This window comes from Heliangelus exortis, chromosome 14 (assembly GCF_036169615.1).
Source record: "Heliangelus exortis chromosome 14, bHelExo1.hap1, whole genome shotgun sequence".
Lineage (NCBI taxonomy): Eukaryota > Metazoa > Chordata > Aves > Apodiformes > Trochilidae > Heliangelus > Heliangelus exortis.
Genome location: NC_092435.1, coordinates 1173683 through 1189060, shown reverse-complemented (window position 1 = coordinate 1189060; position 15378 = coordinate 1173683). Strand labels below are relative to the sequence as shown.

At 55.3% G+C, this 15378-nt stretch overlaps 2 protein-coding genes across 2 annotated transcripts; both read right to left on the bottom strand.

Moving 5' to 3' along the window:
- Positions 1-211: 211 nt before the first annotated feature.
- LOC139802708 (diacylglycerol O-acyltransferase 2-like) lies at positions 212-5320 on the bottom strand. Its single transcript, XM_071758142.1, has 8 exons — positions 4894-5320; positions 3046-3174; positions 2867-2974; positions 2554-2624; positions 2255-2459; positions 1572-1746; positions 1283-1485; positions 212-925 (listed from the first exon to the last, which is right to left on the bottom strand). Exons 1-8 carry the CDS (start codon positions 4931-4933, stop codon positions 771-773), a joined length of 1086 nt encoding a protein of 361 aa, XP_071614243.1. The 5' UTR covers positions 4934-5320; the 3' UTR covers positions 212-770.
- Positions 5321-5840: 520 nt separating this feature from the next.
- On the bottom strand, positions 5841-11029 carry IGBP1 (immunoglobulin binding protein 1). Its single transcript, XM_071758147.1, has 6 exons — positions 10804-11029; positions 10373-10678; positions 9093-9288; positions 7998-8083; positions 7054-7166; positions 5841-6371 (listed from the first exon to the last, which is right to left on the bottom strand). The coding sequence occupies exons 1-6, from the start codon at positions 10989-10991 to the stop codon at positions 6223-6225; spliced, it is 1038 nt and encodes a 345-aa protein (XP_071614248.1). The 5' UTR covers positions 10992-11029; the 3' UTR covers positions 5841-6222.
- Between the last annotated feature and the right edge of the window lie 4349 nt (positions 11030-15378).

Genomic DNA, 15378 nt, shown 5'->3' with positions numbered 1-15378 from the left:
AGAACAGCTGTCCCCGCCCCACACCTCCCATTACACCCAATCTGGCCCAGGTGGACCTGGGAGCTCCTCAGTGGCACCTGGGTGGTGCCGAGGTCCCCACCAAACACTGCGCAGGGGGCTGGGAGGGGACGCAGGTGCCGTGGTGTCCCCTCCCGGGCAGGGCTCAGGGGGGACACAGCCGATGCTGCCCCCCAGCACACAGAGGCAGCGGTGCGGGGGTTGGAAATCTGTATTGTGTACAGAGGGGGTGGAACAGGACCCTCTGGGGCCACCTGCCTCCTCCCAGGGCTTCATGGTCCCAGCTGAGGTCACTTCCACATGTCCACAGGTCCAGGGGCGTCCCCCCCACACCCCGGGGGGATGTCTCCCCAGCCTGGTCCCGCTGGCCATCAGGATGCCACCCCAAAAAGTCCGTCCCATTCCCTCCTCCTGTGACACACCCTCCCTCAGCTCGAGGTCTCCTGGTTGTCTCGGGGGGACCACGCCCGTGGCTGGCCCCCAGCTTCACCCCAGCACCCCCCACATCAGCCCTGGGTCCTCAGGGGACAGCTGTGTCACCCGCAGCCCCTCCAAACCCCTCTCGAGGGGAACATTTCCCAATCTCCCCCTCCCCTCGCTTTCTCCTCCCACTTCCCCCTCGGGTTTTGGGCTGGAGGAGCGGTGGGTCAGAGCAGGGACTGTCCCCTGCGTGTCCCCGTGGCCGGGCCAGCTGAAATCCCCACCCACAAGAGCTGGGGCCCTTGTGAGTCAGGACCCGGCCCCGGCAGCGCTCAGAGGATGTGCAGCTCGTCCGTCTCCGACATCCCATACTTGGTCTTGTTCTCGTGGAAGAGCTTGAGCAGGGAGCTGATGTACATCTGGTGGTACGTGTCCACCATCTCGCTGCTGGGGTTCCTGACCTTGGGCACCATCATGGGCTCCCCCACTGCCAGGAGGGAAGGGTGGTCAGGCTGGTGGCAAAGGGGGGACATGCTCATCCCACGGGGGACACGGGCTGAGTGTTGCCTTCCAATGCCACCCATTGTGGGGTGTCCTCCTCCACCTTCCCTCCCATTGTGGGGTGTCCTCCCCCACCTTCCCCCCCGTTGTGAGGTGTCCTCCTCCACCTTCCCACCCGTCATGGGGTTTCCTCCCTCCTCCACCTTTCCCCCCACCATGGGGTTTCCTCCTCCACCTTCCCCCCCATCATGGGGTGTCCTCCTCCACCTTCCCCCCCATTGTGGGGTGTCCTCCTCCACCTTCCCACCCATCTGGAGGTCCCCTCCACCAAGTGGATGCTCACCCACGGTGGTGATGGGTTTTTCATAGGGGAGTAATCCCCGGGACTGGACGGAGGTGAGAGCCCGGCCGTAGAAGACACAAGGAGCAAAGCCAATCAGCTTCTGGAAGCACCTCTGGATGCTCCTCATCCAGCTGCCCTCCTTGAAGACCACCTGGTGGTAGAGGTCATTCTCCCCGAAGGTGAAGGAGGGGACGAGGTAGGCCCTGTGGAGGGGACAGGGTGGGCAGTGAGGGGTGTCCAGGCCCCTCATCCCCCGCTCCCCGTGGTGGTGGTGGTGCCCCCGACCCACCCGTGCTCCAGGGCCATGCGGACGAAGCCCTTGCGGTTCTTGAGGATGAGGGTGGTGACACCGGGGCGGCAGGACAGGGACTCGGCCGCCCCCCCGACGACGATGGCCACAGCGTTACCGGTGCCGTTCTTGGCCAGCAGGTACCCGATGGCACGGCGTGTCACCGGGCACAGCCCTGCGGGGACAGACACCGTGGGGACACGGGGACAGCACCTGGGAGAGGGAAAGGGATGGGGCAAGGGGCAGGCAGGGTGAGGGACATAAAGGTGGAGTTCTGGCAGGGTGTGGGCAGGGTAAGGGTGGGGTTCAGGCAGGGTGCAGGTAGGGTGTAGTCAAGGTGTAGGCAGGGTTCAAGCAGGGTGAGGTGGGATGCAGGCAGGGCTCAGGTAAGATACAGGTAGGATTCAGGCAGGGTTCAGGCAGGATACAGGTAGGATGCAGGCAGGGCTCAGGCAGGGCTCAGGCAGGGCTCAGGCAGGATGCAGGCAGGGTTCAAGTAGGATGCAGGCAGGGTTCAGGCAGGGCTCAGGTAGGATGCAGGCAGGGCTCAGGTAGGATGCAGGCAGGGTTCAAGTAGGATGCAGGCAGGGCTCAGGCAGGGCTCAGGTAGGATGCAGGCAGGGTTCAGGCAGGGTTCAGGCAGGGCTCAGGTAGGATGCAGGCAGCTGCCCAGCACTGCTGACCCCCACTCATGAGGTACTCCCTGAAGAGGGGCAGACGGAAGTTCCCAGCCAATGTGGTGAGGGAGGGGCGGATGCCTGGGAATTTCTGCCCGAATCCCGTGGAGCCAGTGACGAAGTTGCAGAAGGCACCGACGCAGAGGATGCCGTGGGGGTGGGAGCCAATGATGTAGTTGTGGCTGGGGGACAGCTCGTGGGTCTTCACCAGCTGTGGGGACATAACGGGGGTGTGTGTGTGCGTGTGTGTGGAAAGGTCCTTTCGGGTGGTACCAGCAGCCCAGCACCCGGTTCCCCCTCCCTACCTTCACAGGGAAATAATCCCGAAAGTGGTTCCAGATGGGCCACCCCCGCAGGCAGGCCAGCCTCCGGCCACCTGCCAACCAAGGAGGGATGGCAGGAGGTGACAGCCACCCCGGCAGACAGCAGGACCCCTGGGGAATGCTCCCCGTGGACCTGCCACGTCCACCTTCCCACCGTGATGATCACGGGGGAGAGAAGGGAAAGAGCTCCTGGCGCTCCCCCTTTGCCGTGGGAGGGACCCAGAGAAAGGGGAAACCCCCCAGGTCCCTGTCCCACGGCAAAGCTGGGGTCGGAGGGGGCTCTGCCCATCCCCACCTCTCTCCGGGGTGTCCCAGTCAAAGATGATCCAGGCCAGGTAGAGGACAGAGATGGCCCAGAAGCTGGTGAACACCAAGTAGATGAGGACCAGCAGGCTGACAATTCCTGCAAGAGCCAAGGAGGGTGAGCAGGGATCTTCCCACCCTGCTGGGACCTCCCTGCAGCCCCCAACTCACCCAGCAGCAGGAAGCTGAGCACCCACTGGAGGACGGAGAGGCGCTGGATCCAGGAGCGGAGATTCCTCTGGGAAGGCCACGGGGCCCTCAGCAGGGTGTGCAGGGCAGTCTGGACACTGGCACGGCTGCCTGTGGGGAGGGACATGGCACCCAGCCCACCCAGAACCACCAGGGCACGCACAAACACCACCCCAGAAGACTGGGAGGGTCCTGGTCTGGTGGGACCCACAGCTGCTTGGGTGGGAGTGGAAGGGAGGAGGAGGAGGATGAAACAGTTGGGTGAAGAGGGATGGGTGGGATGGGGGATGTTCATTCCTGGAGAGCTCCAGACCGTGTCAGGAGGGGACCCTGGGTAGCCCAAGGGAGGGGGCAGTTGGTGGGCTGGGGACCTCATCCCAAACACATCCAGGAGCCTGGGAGCACCAGCAGAGCCCAGCACAGAGGCACATCCTGCACGGTGCTGAGCTCCCTGGGGACTAGCACCTCTCCCTGCCCTCCTTGGTGGGTTCAGGGTCACAGAGAATTCTCAGAGAATTCTCTCACAGAGAATTCTGTGCTCAGCCAGCACAGTGGGGAGGTGTGGGGCAGCCTCTGGCCTGGCAAGCACCAAGGACAGTGGCAGGGGACAGGCTGGCCCAGGGTGGCTGACCCCACCGAGCCTCGTCTCCCACAAGGAAAGTTCAGCAACCTGTGGCTGCTCCACTCCCCCCACCACCCCCTTCCCTCCAGCCAACCCTGGTGAACCATTAACCACCCCGGGCTGGGTGCCAGGATCCAAACTCCACACTTGGCCCCGAATCCTCCTCCCCAAAACGGGCCCGAAGCTCCGCTCCCGTCCAAAGGTCTGCGGTGGCTGAGCCCACCCCGTACAGCCCCCCCTGAAACCACAGACCCAGAGAATGTTTGGGGTTGGCAGGCAGCTTTAGAGCTCCTGTAGTCCAGCCCCTCCCCAGTGAGCAGGGACATCTTCAGCTGGATCAGGAGATGGAGTTTTTCGTGACTCTGGCAAAGCAAACACCCTAAGCCAGTTCCTGTGTCCCAAGAGCTTTGCTTAGGAAAAACCTCCCCAAACCAAGGTGCTGGGCAGATGGATGCCCAGGGTGAGACAGGAGATCTATCTCCATGGCCCCCCAGGCTGGGGAGCCCCAGGTCAGAAAGGAACAACCAAAACCCCAATTTGGGTGCTGGGTGGTGGTTCAGCTCTGCCCAGCTAAATCCCAACCACAAATGGGACAACTGAAATATGTTAAACACCGGAGCCACCACTAGCATGGAAGATGTTCTCTCCCCCAGGCAGCATGTTGGGCTTTGAGTAATCCTCCCCATCCCATCCCAGTGAGGAATCCATCCCCAGCAGCCCTGGCTTGGTCAACTTCCCAAAGCCCCTGGGTTTTTCCAGGGAAGCTGCAGAACTCAGCCCAACAAACCTGTTGCTTTTCGCAGTTCCTTTTTCTACCCTCCACCCCAAGCACTCTGTGAACGTTCAGACCACAGACAGAAAATGGAGAAACCTCAGGGGCTGTGCTGCCAGACCCAGATGTGGCAACAGAACCCTCTTCAAACCCAGAAATTTGTGCTCCACGTCCCAGAGAAGTGAGGAAAGGTGAAGGGGAATTCGCAGCACCCTGGAGCACTTTGCAGGAGGAACGTTACTGAACATGTGGCCAGAAATTTCCTCCTGGGTGTTTTCCCCTGGTGCTGCTCACCCCAAATCTCCCCCAACACCCCCCTGTTCCCTAAGCAGTCTAAAGCAACCAGACCCTGGTGACAACAAACACAAATGGTCTGACCAGCTCCTGGCATCACCAGAGCAGCCAAAACCGTTCAAACACATGAGAAATCTCTTACCACTGAGGTTTTGGGAGCAGGCTGCAATGATTGTTTTCATGGTGGCAGGAGCTCTGCACCAGGATCCCGGGTCCTGCAGGTTAAAAGGTGAGTTTGGAAATACCAGAGGGTGATTGATTGTGTATCCAGCTGCTTTAACCACCTGATCCAGGGTGGACCCTGCAATGCGGAGGGGAGCGGACCTGCTCCAGCCCTGGCTTGCAGAGCAAGGAGAAGAGCTGGTGGTCCTTGGGAGGATGAGGAGTCACAGTGAGGGCTGAGGAGCTGTGATGGTGACGGGCAGCCACCTCTCCTCAAAAAGGCACCACTGCCAGCACTGTCCCCAGGGGTGACTGCTGTCCCCCAGGAATGGTACCGTCCGGCTTTGGGTATTTCACAAACCACTGTCATGCTCCTGCTGTGTGACTGACTCCCTGAAGGGTGCCCAAAAGCATCATCTCCCTCCAAAACAGGGGAAGGCAGCCTGCCAGGCAGGCCCTGACCCTCAGCCCCAGCAGCCAGCACCCTCCTCTCCCACACCTCCCAGGAGGGCTCCACCAGAGGGTCCTGAGTGCTCCACCGCCGGGCACGCTGTCCTGTGTGCCACACCCATGCAGATATTGCTGAGCAAAACCACAAAAATTCCTGTCAAGGCACCTGTACTATGTGTAGTATCAGCCCTTCAAGACTTTGCCCTCAAAATACCTGATCTACTTAGAAGGAAAATCCCAAACACTTCAGGCTGCCTGCTTGGGATGAGCCTGTGGAAAGGTCACCAGGCTGGGTACAAACCTCTCCCTGTGCTGTGCTCCTGAACGCTGTGCTGCAGCCTGGGGTGTTCCTCTGGCTGGAAGAAATTGTCCCTCTAGCACTGCCTGCTTCCCATTCCCAGCTCCCTGGAAACCAGCCTTACAGACTCCCTCTGGAAGAGCCTAGGATGAAGAGCAAGGGACTTCCACAGCAAGAACTAGGCAGCACGAGAGATTTTATTTTGCGTAAAATATAGAGGAAAAAAAAACCATAAAATAAATACATCCACCCACAATACAAAGAGCAGTTTCATAATTAATGTACTTTTCTTTCAAGGACTTTCTCTGCCAGGGAGAGCAGAGGCAGTCAGACCCCTCTGTAAGAGCTCCACCAGCAGGAGCTCTGCGCTGTCACTGTACATGCCCAGTGGCCTCAGCCTGACATTTAATGTTACACCAAAGCAAACTGTCATGTTTTCTCCTCTGACTCCGGTGCCTCCCAGAGAAGAAACCACGGATCCCTCTTCCTATGTACAGTGTGTTTATTCCTATATCTCCAGGACACAGGCAACTCTTGCAGGATTTCCAGACCCTGCTCCCGTCAGCCCGTGTTCTGCCGGTTGCCGTACCCTCTGGGGTGTGTATCTTTCCAGTCATCCCAGTTCCGAGCTTTTTGAAGAGTTTCCTCATCATCATCCTCCTCTTTTTTCTCCTGCTGCTGCTTCTGCAACTCTTCATCAGTTATACCTGCTGCAGGCCAAGAACAGGAGGCAGTCAGACAGTGAAGATCACTTGTTAAGTTCTCAGAGAAGCAGCTCTGCCAGGAGCTGGTCTGGACAGAAAGTTGGAGCCACCAAAGAGCAGTCGAGCAACCCAGTTATTCCCTCAGCCCTACAAAGTCTGCTCTGCCAATAGTGTTTTAAAATCAGAGAGTCATAGAATGTCAGGGACCTCTGGAGATCATCCAGTCCAACCCTTGCCACAGCAGGATCCCCCAGGGCAGGGCACACAGGACACATCCAGGGGGGTTGGAAAGGCTCCAGAGAAGGAGACTCCACAACCTCTCTGGGCAGCCTCACACTCCAGAAGTTTCTCCTCACGTTGAGGTGGAACTTCCTCTGTTCTAGCTGATACCCACTATTCCTTGTCCTACCACTGGAAAGGGATTGGCCCCTTCCTCTTGACACCCACCCCTCAGATATTTATAGATATAGATATAAGATCCCTGCTCAGCTTTCTCTGCTCAAGGCTGAACAGTCTCTCAGTCTTTCCTCATGAGAGAGATGTTCAAGTCCCTGATCACCCTCACAGCTCTCCACTGGACTCTCTCCAGTAGATCCCTGTCCCTCTTTTACACCCTAAACACACCCCCACTCCCCCTCCTCAGGCCTCCCACATTCTCTCTTCCAGGCTCTGCTTTCCCACTCAGTACCAGGTGCTCTCTGGGGCAGGCTCTGCCCAGGCATCACTCCTTGCCTCCTGCGCTGCTCGTACCAGTCATCCACGGTCACAGTGGGCAGGCTGGGATACCCTGCACCAAACACCCTACAAAAGACAGACAGACAGACAGTCAAAGCAAGCACTTTACATCACTGCAGATGACCAGAAAGAGTAATTTTCATTAGAAAAGACCTTTAAGATCACCGAGTCCAACCATTAGCTCAATTCTGTGGGCCAGTGGTAAACCAGGAAGCACAGAGAACAGAACTCCTCTGCCTCCCACTGCTGTGAGGAGTTCTCAGACATGTCATCAAGTGGGGCCTGGGAACAAAGGGATTTCTGCAGCCTGGGCCACCAGTAGCCCAGCCATAACAGCATCAGAAGGGTTTACCCTGCTCCTCTAGGGAGGTGAATAGCCCAAAGACTTCAAATCACTTCCCCAGCCCAAAGGAGAACACTCTGTGCTAGTGCAGCTTGCCAAGGAGCTCCCTGAGGACTGGCTTAGGCATGGCTTGCCTGGATAGATACATGGAAAGCTGAGAGCAAATAATCTCAGAAACATGACAAGAAATCTGGCTGCTGTGCTTTTGCTGCCATATTCCTTGCAAGAATCCCAAAGTGCCCCAAAAAGCATTAAGATCTGGATAACCCCAGCCTTACAGGCCAAACTGGTGTTTCTCTGGCAGGTATCACAACTCCCCAGCCCTTGGGATCACTTATTTGCCAACAGAAAAAAAAAAAACCATCAGAGAAAGGGGAAGAACTGCTTTAGATGTTCCCCAGTCCCCTGCCCAGATGCTCAGCACGTTCTACCTTGATGCCATGCACTGCCCAAAGGTAACAACTGGTTTCCTGCACTGGAAAAGTGTTTGGGGTTGACATGGCAGCAGAGCACTGCCCCTCACACTGTGTCTAAAGCATCAGAAAGGAGCATACTTAGCCTGAGCTGCATCCCTGGTAAGAATGAAAGGTTTCATTGGTGCTCTGACTTGCCGAGCCGTGCCGTGTGGTGGGGCTGGAGACTGGAGAAGCAAAAACAGTCACAAGGTCATCGTGCAGATGAGGATCCCCTTCCCCTGCTTCCCACCCCAAACAAGCCATTAAAGCACTCGTAGAAGAGAAATGCCCCTGCTGGCAGAGCAGCACCCCAAGATGGACAATTCAGGCTTTAATCCAGATTAAATTATGAACTCCATCTGTGTGAGCTTCGACAAATCACTTCTCTTTGTGCCTTTGTTACACCCACCCTGATCAAAGCAGAGAGCTGACAGAGCTAAACCAGATCAGCTCAGATCAAAGCATGAAATATGGCTTATTTCTCCCAGGGATCAACCCAGAACATTCTGAAGCAAGTAGAGCTCATCAATCCTGAGGGGGTTACCCAGGGCACTACAGAAAAGCAGAGTTTCTGCAGCACCAATAATGAAGTGCACAAACTCAGCCCTGCCAACAGCGTTGGGCCAGGCCTTGTGTCACCATGTTACCATTTTTTATTTTTAGACAGACACTTCCCCAGAGTAACACAAAGCCCAGAAGCACCATTCTGCACAGGAACTGCAGGTTTAGCAGAAGCTTTCAGCATTCAGAATGGTAATTTCTTTCTGTAACGTCTGGACACTTTGCAGACAAGAAGCAAAGGCTTGGAAGAAATTACAAGGGTTTGGTTTTCATTTATAAATCTCCTCAGCTCTTCAGAGGGTCTGCAAAACCCAGATAAGTGGAGAAAACCCACTGCACACAGAGTGGCTCAGCTCTGAGACTTGATGCTGTTCACAAGCCACGACTGTCTAGAACAAGTGACAGCACCAGAGAGTGACTAACCCAAAAACCAGGCCACTGCCTTTTCAGAATTAAACCAAACCCCACCTGCTTGTGCTGTGACTGAGATGAATTCCCATGGAGAATCCACAAAATAAAGCTTATGAAACTGCTGTGGAATTCCTCTGAGGTTCATTTACCTGTGGCACTGTGTATCATCAGCTCTAACTACCCCCAGCCCACAAGCCCCCCAGTGCAAGAGCACTCTCGTACCTGTTTGGCTGCACCTCTGCTCCTCAGGATGATAATTTCTTGGTCAATACTCTCAATCTCCTCAAGGCTGGTGTTGATCCATCTCTGGATTTGCAGGATGTGAAATTCCCTTATCTGATCCTCATCTGCCTGCCCACTCTCCACACAGCTTCTCATGGAGGCCAACCTGTTCTCCAGTTCCTTCTTCTGCTTGTACCTGTCTCAAAGAGAACAAAATGCCACTGTTTTAGTAACCTTTCCCTAACACAGCCCAGACAGGGTGTTTTATAAAATGCAGAATTTCCTATTTCCTGAAATACAATCAAACTTAAGACAGGTACCCCCTGTCCCAACCCTCTTGGAAACAAAAAGTTCCAATCTGTTAAAAGCAGCTCTGAGAACAGTTTAAATTTAGAGGCACCTCTCTCAATTATTTTTTCCTGGGCCAGGGCTCAGGGCTCCTAAAAGCCAAGTAATCCTTGAAAATTAAGCCTCCCAGGTAAAATTAGGCAATCCTGGCAACATTAATCTCCTGGAAAACAAACAGGACTTTAACTCATGGGAAGGGCCAAGGAAGAGAAGGACCAAGGAAGAGAAGGACCAAGGAAGAGAAGGACCAAGGAAGAGAAGGACCAAGGGACAAGGAGCATACAAGAGTTGTTGCTTTACAAACCCAACCACAGTTTGTGCAGCCCATTCATCTTTCTGACACCAAATGCTCATTGCAATGTCTCTTCCTGATCAAGTATGAACCTGCTTGTGCCAGGACTCCTGTCTTCAGGCAGGAGTGGGTCTGACAAGCAGCCTGTCCTGACCCAAAGGCTCTGATGTGTTCTACTATCCCAAACCCAGCTCAGCCAGGTTGACTCCCTTAGAATATAAAAGACATTTTTGGATTCACACACTCTCACCAGCTCTTCAGCTCACTTTGAGCCTTTCAGAGCTACCAGGATAAGCACCAACTAAAGGATGGCACAAAGAGGCACCAAACCACCTCGTTTTTAAAGATCACGTTGGTAGGACACTTCCAGCAGGGGTGGCTTTATGCTGTCAGTGGTGATTACAGAACTCATCCCCAGAGACTCTGGGCAGCACTTGCACTCACTCCTCTCTCCAACCTCAGCACAACCCAACTCCATGAAACAATCCCGTGTCCCCCTGAAGAGGAAACTTTAATGGTTATTCCAGCACCAGGAGAAACAGTCCCTGGCAGTCTGCACAACCCGAGCCTCTCCCATGGCTGTTTCCCTCCTCCTCAGCCGATTCCCAAAGGTTTCCCACAGCACAAAGCACGCTCCTACCTCTGGATCTTGGCTTGCCGGTTGGAGGCCATGGCCACCAGGCTGGCCTGGGCGGCTGCGGGGCCGGTGGGGCCGGGGCTGCCGGCTCCTTCCTCAGCCGGGGGGCTGCCGGGGGGCAGGGAGAAGCTGCCCAGCCCGTAGCTGCTGCAGAGCTGGAGGAAACGCCAGAAATGGCTCCGAGCGCTCTCCAGGTGTTGCAGCCTTTTGCTGAGGTCGACTTGTTTCAGCGTCAGGGCCCCCAGCAGGGCGGGCACCAGCAGGTACTTCAGGTCGGCAGAGGCGATCTCCTCCACGTCTTCGTTCTCGCTGCGAAAAAAAAAAAAAATAATCAGAAAATCCCGCCGGATAACCCCAGTCCGCTCCGAGGCGGCTGGGGATGGGGTTGCGTTCCCCAGGGGAACCTCCCTGCCTCCCAGACCCCCGTTCCTCACCTGAAGAGCTCCAGCTGGGCCACCATGGCAGCCGCTCGCTGCAGCGCCTCCAGCCCCTGCCGCACCTTCTCCTGCACGCCCGGAGCCCCCGAGGAAGGTTCCTCGCCGTTTTCCACCTCCTCCCACAGCCGCCGTCCCGCTGCCAGCAGCTCCGAGAGCCGCGGCCCGGAACCGGCCCCCTCCGCCATGCTGAAGGAGCGGCCTCAGAGCGGTTCCGGGGCGCAGGGCAGGCACAGGACACACACACACACACACAGACCTCCCCCTTCACCTCCCGCTCCGCCATCTTGGTGAGGGCACCCGCCCCGCCGCCGCCGCCATCTTGGTGAGGGCGGAGGGCAATGGCGTTCTATGCAGCCCCTTCCCCCTCCGGCCTCCATCTCAGTTAAAACCGCAGCAAAACGGTCACAACATCGGTCACACACATAAAAACGGCCACATCATCGGTCACGTACATAAAAGCGGTCACATCATCGCCCCTGCAGCTGCACAGAGCCAGCATGCGAGGGGCTGGGGCACAAGGAGGCTGAGGGGAGAGGTTGGAGCCAGGAGGGGTCAGGCTCTGCTCCCAAGGAACAAGGGGTGGGACAAGAGGAACTTTTGGCCTCAAGTTGTGCCAGAGGAGGTTTAGGTTGGAACTTGGGGACAATTTCTCCCTGGAAGGTGGAGTCCCCATCCCTGGAGGGGTTTGTGCCCATGGAGATGTGGTGCTGAGGGACGTGGTGGGGTGGTGGCCTTGGCAGGGCTGGGGTCACTCTTGGACTCCATGGTTTTAAAGGTCTGTTCCAACCCAAACAATTCATGGTTTCTATTCTAGGATTATCCCAGCTCACCAGGCAAGCTAGACTGAGAGAGCAGGAAATCTGCATAAGGCCCTCATTCCTTTGACATGGAGAAGGCTTTGCCTCCCAGAGCCAAATGGATTAGCTGGTTGGAAGCTCCTGAATCTCCTTGCTAGAAGTTAATCAGCCCCGGTTTTAATCTGCTGTCTCAGCTGGTCAAGAATAGGTTTCATTTACACCATGGGAGCATGAAATCAGCAAGGGTTAGTGACCAGGATCAGCCCCAGCACATACCCACACGTGGTATCCTCCTCCTGCCAGGCTTTTGGGGCTGTCCCTTCTGATTACAGAGCTGATGTTCTTTATACAAGTTAAAAATAAATGGTTCTTGGGAAGAAATAATTACCCAGCAAGCCCCTTTTCAGACCACAATGAGCCTCAAGAGAGACTACAGGGACAGGAGCTGTGATTTGTCCCACTGCCTGTGAAAAGGGGGAGTTCCCAGGGCTTTGAGGAGCTGGGGATGGGTCTGTCCCACTCCCCCAGTCCTGCCACGAGTGTCCTTTCTCTGCACTGTCAGCATCAACTCAACATCTAGGGACCAGCCTCAGTTTCCAGACAGTTCTTACCTTTCCACCTCTGGACGTGAAACAAAGGTGCTTTCCATCATACAGACAGGTAAACAAATGGCCATGGTGTGGTGTATTTAACACACAGGTGTGGAACATCTGGCTCTGCACATCCACAGGACCTGTCTGGTGCTTCCCAGGAGCTCCAGCACTTTACACATACATTCAGTCATCCTGGAAGGTGTGAGATCTCTTGTCATACCAGGGTGCCCAGCCTGCTCCTCCTGGTGTCTGGCTCTTTTCCACCCTGACTGAGCAACTTGCTGAAATACAGGATTCAGAGCTGAAAGGGCTGCCAGCCTCACCCAGCCCAGGAGAAGGGGTGGAGATCTATGTCCCCTCTGAACCCCACACAGAAATTGTCCTTCAAGCTGTGTCAGCCTGCAGCCTGTTCCCATTCTGGTCTCATGGCTGTTACTCTGTTGCCTTGTCCCTGTCCCTCAGAAGATCCCCATAAGGACAATCCCCAGTTATCATTTGTCACGCTTAGGACATCACGATGTTGCTGACCACAGAAATAAAGGAGAACAGAAATGCTAGGGTTTTTCCTCAAAAACAAGTGTTTACTCATGCCTGTGTCTCGTGGTGTGGAAATGAAGGCAGCAGCCATCCCAAAGGTCAAAGCAACACCCCCAAATATTTACAGCAGTACTGATGTTGATCAAGAGCTGAACCCAAGGGCAGCAGCCCCATCCCACACCTCCTCCTTGCTCTGGCTCAGCTTTCTCTGGGAAGGGCACAAGCCAAAAGCAGGTGAAGGTTCTGCCCCATTCTGAGCTGCAGTCCTGGGCTGTCGGGGAGAAAAAGCCCAGCATGTTCTGGAACACAGAGTCATTCTTCTACCAAAATGCTCACTTGATTACCAACAGGTCCTGGAAGAAGTTGTGCAGCATCCCTCAATGAATAAGGAAACAAATGGAAAAGGAATTTTCAGAACCCACAGTGCTTTAGCAACTAAATCAAAGGAGCCCATGAAAATTACTCCTTTCTCCAGACTTCATTGTCTGCACAAGCATAACCAGCAGGGAACTATCACACTCATACCAGCCTTACTCCATTCAAACCCAGATTAAAAGTCAAGCAGTAACCCAGAACACCCTTTTTTTTTTTTTTTTTTTTTTTTTTTTTTGGAACAACCCCTTTGCCTGGTTCTCACCCCATCTCAGGTGGAGAGATGATTTTTCTTCTATAAAAGCAAGCAAGCCTTTTTCTGAGCCATCTTCCCCCTGCCAGCTGACAGCATCAGGAAGGGAAGGACTTCAGCCCTGGCCATGGAGAATCCAACTCCGGGGAGCCTCATTTCCAGAGAGACAGATAAACAAAAAAAAAAGCCCCAAGCCATCGGGAGGAATGGCTAATGACAGGAAAGTCAGAGGTAGAGCAGCCACATTACAGTGAGCCCTGCCACAGCCTGCAGAGCACCGGCTGGGAGAGGGGCAGGAGAATCCTGCCGGGAATGGGCTGCGAAGCCACAGTAGTTACAGGGATGCTCCGGGACCTTCCTTGCACAGGTTTATCCATGTCCTGAGGGGATGCCAGGGCTGCGAGATGGGTGGGGTGGAAGCCAAGGTATAGAGGGCACTGATTCCTCTGGCAGAATCCTGCTCTGGAAACCACCAGAGGGGGATGCCAGGATCCACGTTTTAAAGATTTTTTTGTGGGGTGGTTTGTTTTTTGTTTTTTTTTCCCCATCTTTTCACTTGCCCCGGCTGGGTGAAGGGGCTCCATGTTCCCCTGGCACCTTCCTGTTGGCTTTTTTGCCCAGGCAGGGTTAAAGAGAGAGGATGGATCCAGTGAGATTGGGTCCCCCCAGCCCCATAGGACAAGTGCAGGGTTGAATTCCCTCTGGATCCATCGCCTGATGCTGACTGCCTGGCTCTGGCTCTGGGTCCCCGGGAGCCTCTTCCAGCCCAGCAGATCTCACAAGCCCGGTAAAGCCAGGAAGGAGAGGAGGAGAAGACTCTGCATATTCAGCCCTTGACCCTGCCTTTTCCCAGGCAGAAATTCAAATGGGACCTCTCTAGGAGGGGATCACAACTCCCCGGGGCATCCCTAGCTATTGTGGCTCCTCTGCTCTACCCCAGGCGATGTGTGTTTGTAGTTACCAAATGCAAATCACATTTCCCACCCTCCCGGCTGAATCTCTCACTCCACAAGATCCTTCCCCTCTGCTGTGTGTGTTTCTTCTCTCACCATCTCGTTTTGCAATGCCCTGGAGAGCTCTCAGCCCCTCCGGTTTCACCTCCCTCTGATCCGGCCATGCCACAGCCAGGTGGCTCTAAGGAAGCTCGTTAAGCAATCCTCCTAATTAAGTGCCCGCATCACCTCGCCCCTTCGCCTGCCTCTGGACACAGGAACTATTTTGGAGCCTGAAAAAAAAACATCCCAACAACCCTCCCATCCCGAGGCATGCCGGTGAGTAACCCCTGAGTGGATTTTCAGAGAGTTTTTCGTCCCTCAGCAGCTGGGGAGGGAGCTTTGCAGCCTTTCCCGTCTCTGGGAAGGTTGGATGTCAGCAGGCAGACCTAGTCAGTGGCACAATACCAGCTGGTGATGGTGGTTAACTCACCCGGTAACTACCAGCACCCCCCTGACCATTCCAACTTCCACCACTCTTGATTCCCAGCTCTTACTCCCCGTTAATCCCGAAACCTGGAGCGCATTAAGTGGACGGGATGGCAAACAAGAAAAAAAAAAAAGCTCATTACTCGGTTCCGTGACCCAGCAGAGGCTGTTAAAAAATAAAATAATAATAAAAAGCAATTGAATGAATATGGCAATGAGTAATCATCCAGCTGGACTCGGGGCTGTGGCCAACTCCATCCAGAGCAAACCACAAGGAAATGGAGGAGCTGGCAGAGCCCCCGGGTCAGGGTGTGAGCAGGGCAGAAATCCCCCAGGATCTGCACCACGTTTCCCTGTGCTCCTTGGGCTGGGGCTTCTCCTGAGCACCTGCCTGTTCACACTCATCCTTTCTGTCCCGGGGCTGCAGGACCCTCCTGGCACATCCAAGAGCTCAGCCAAATTCTGTGCTGGGGACACGGGGGCCACCAGAACCCCCACCTCCAGCTCTCCACATACTCTCTCCATGCTTGCCTGGTCCAGCCCCTATTCACCAGGATCAGGAAATAATCCTGGACTGCCTCACCTCCAGCTCTCCACAC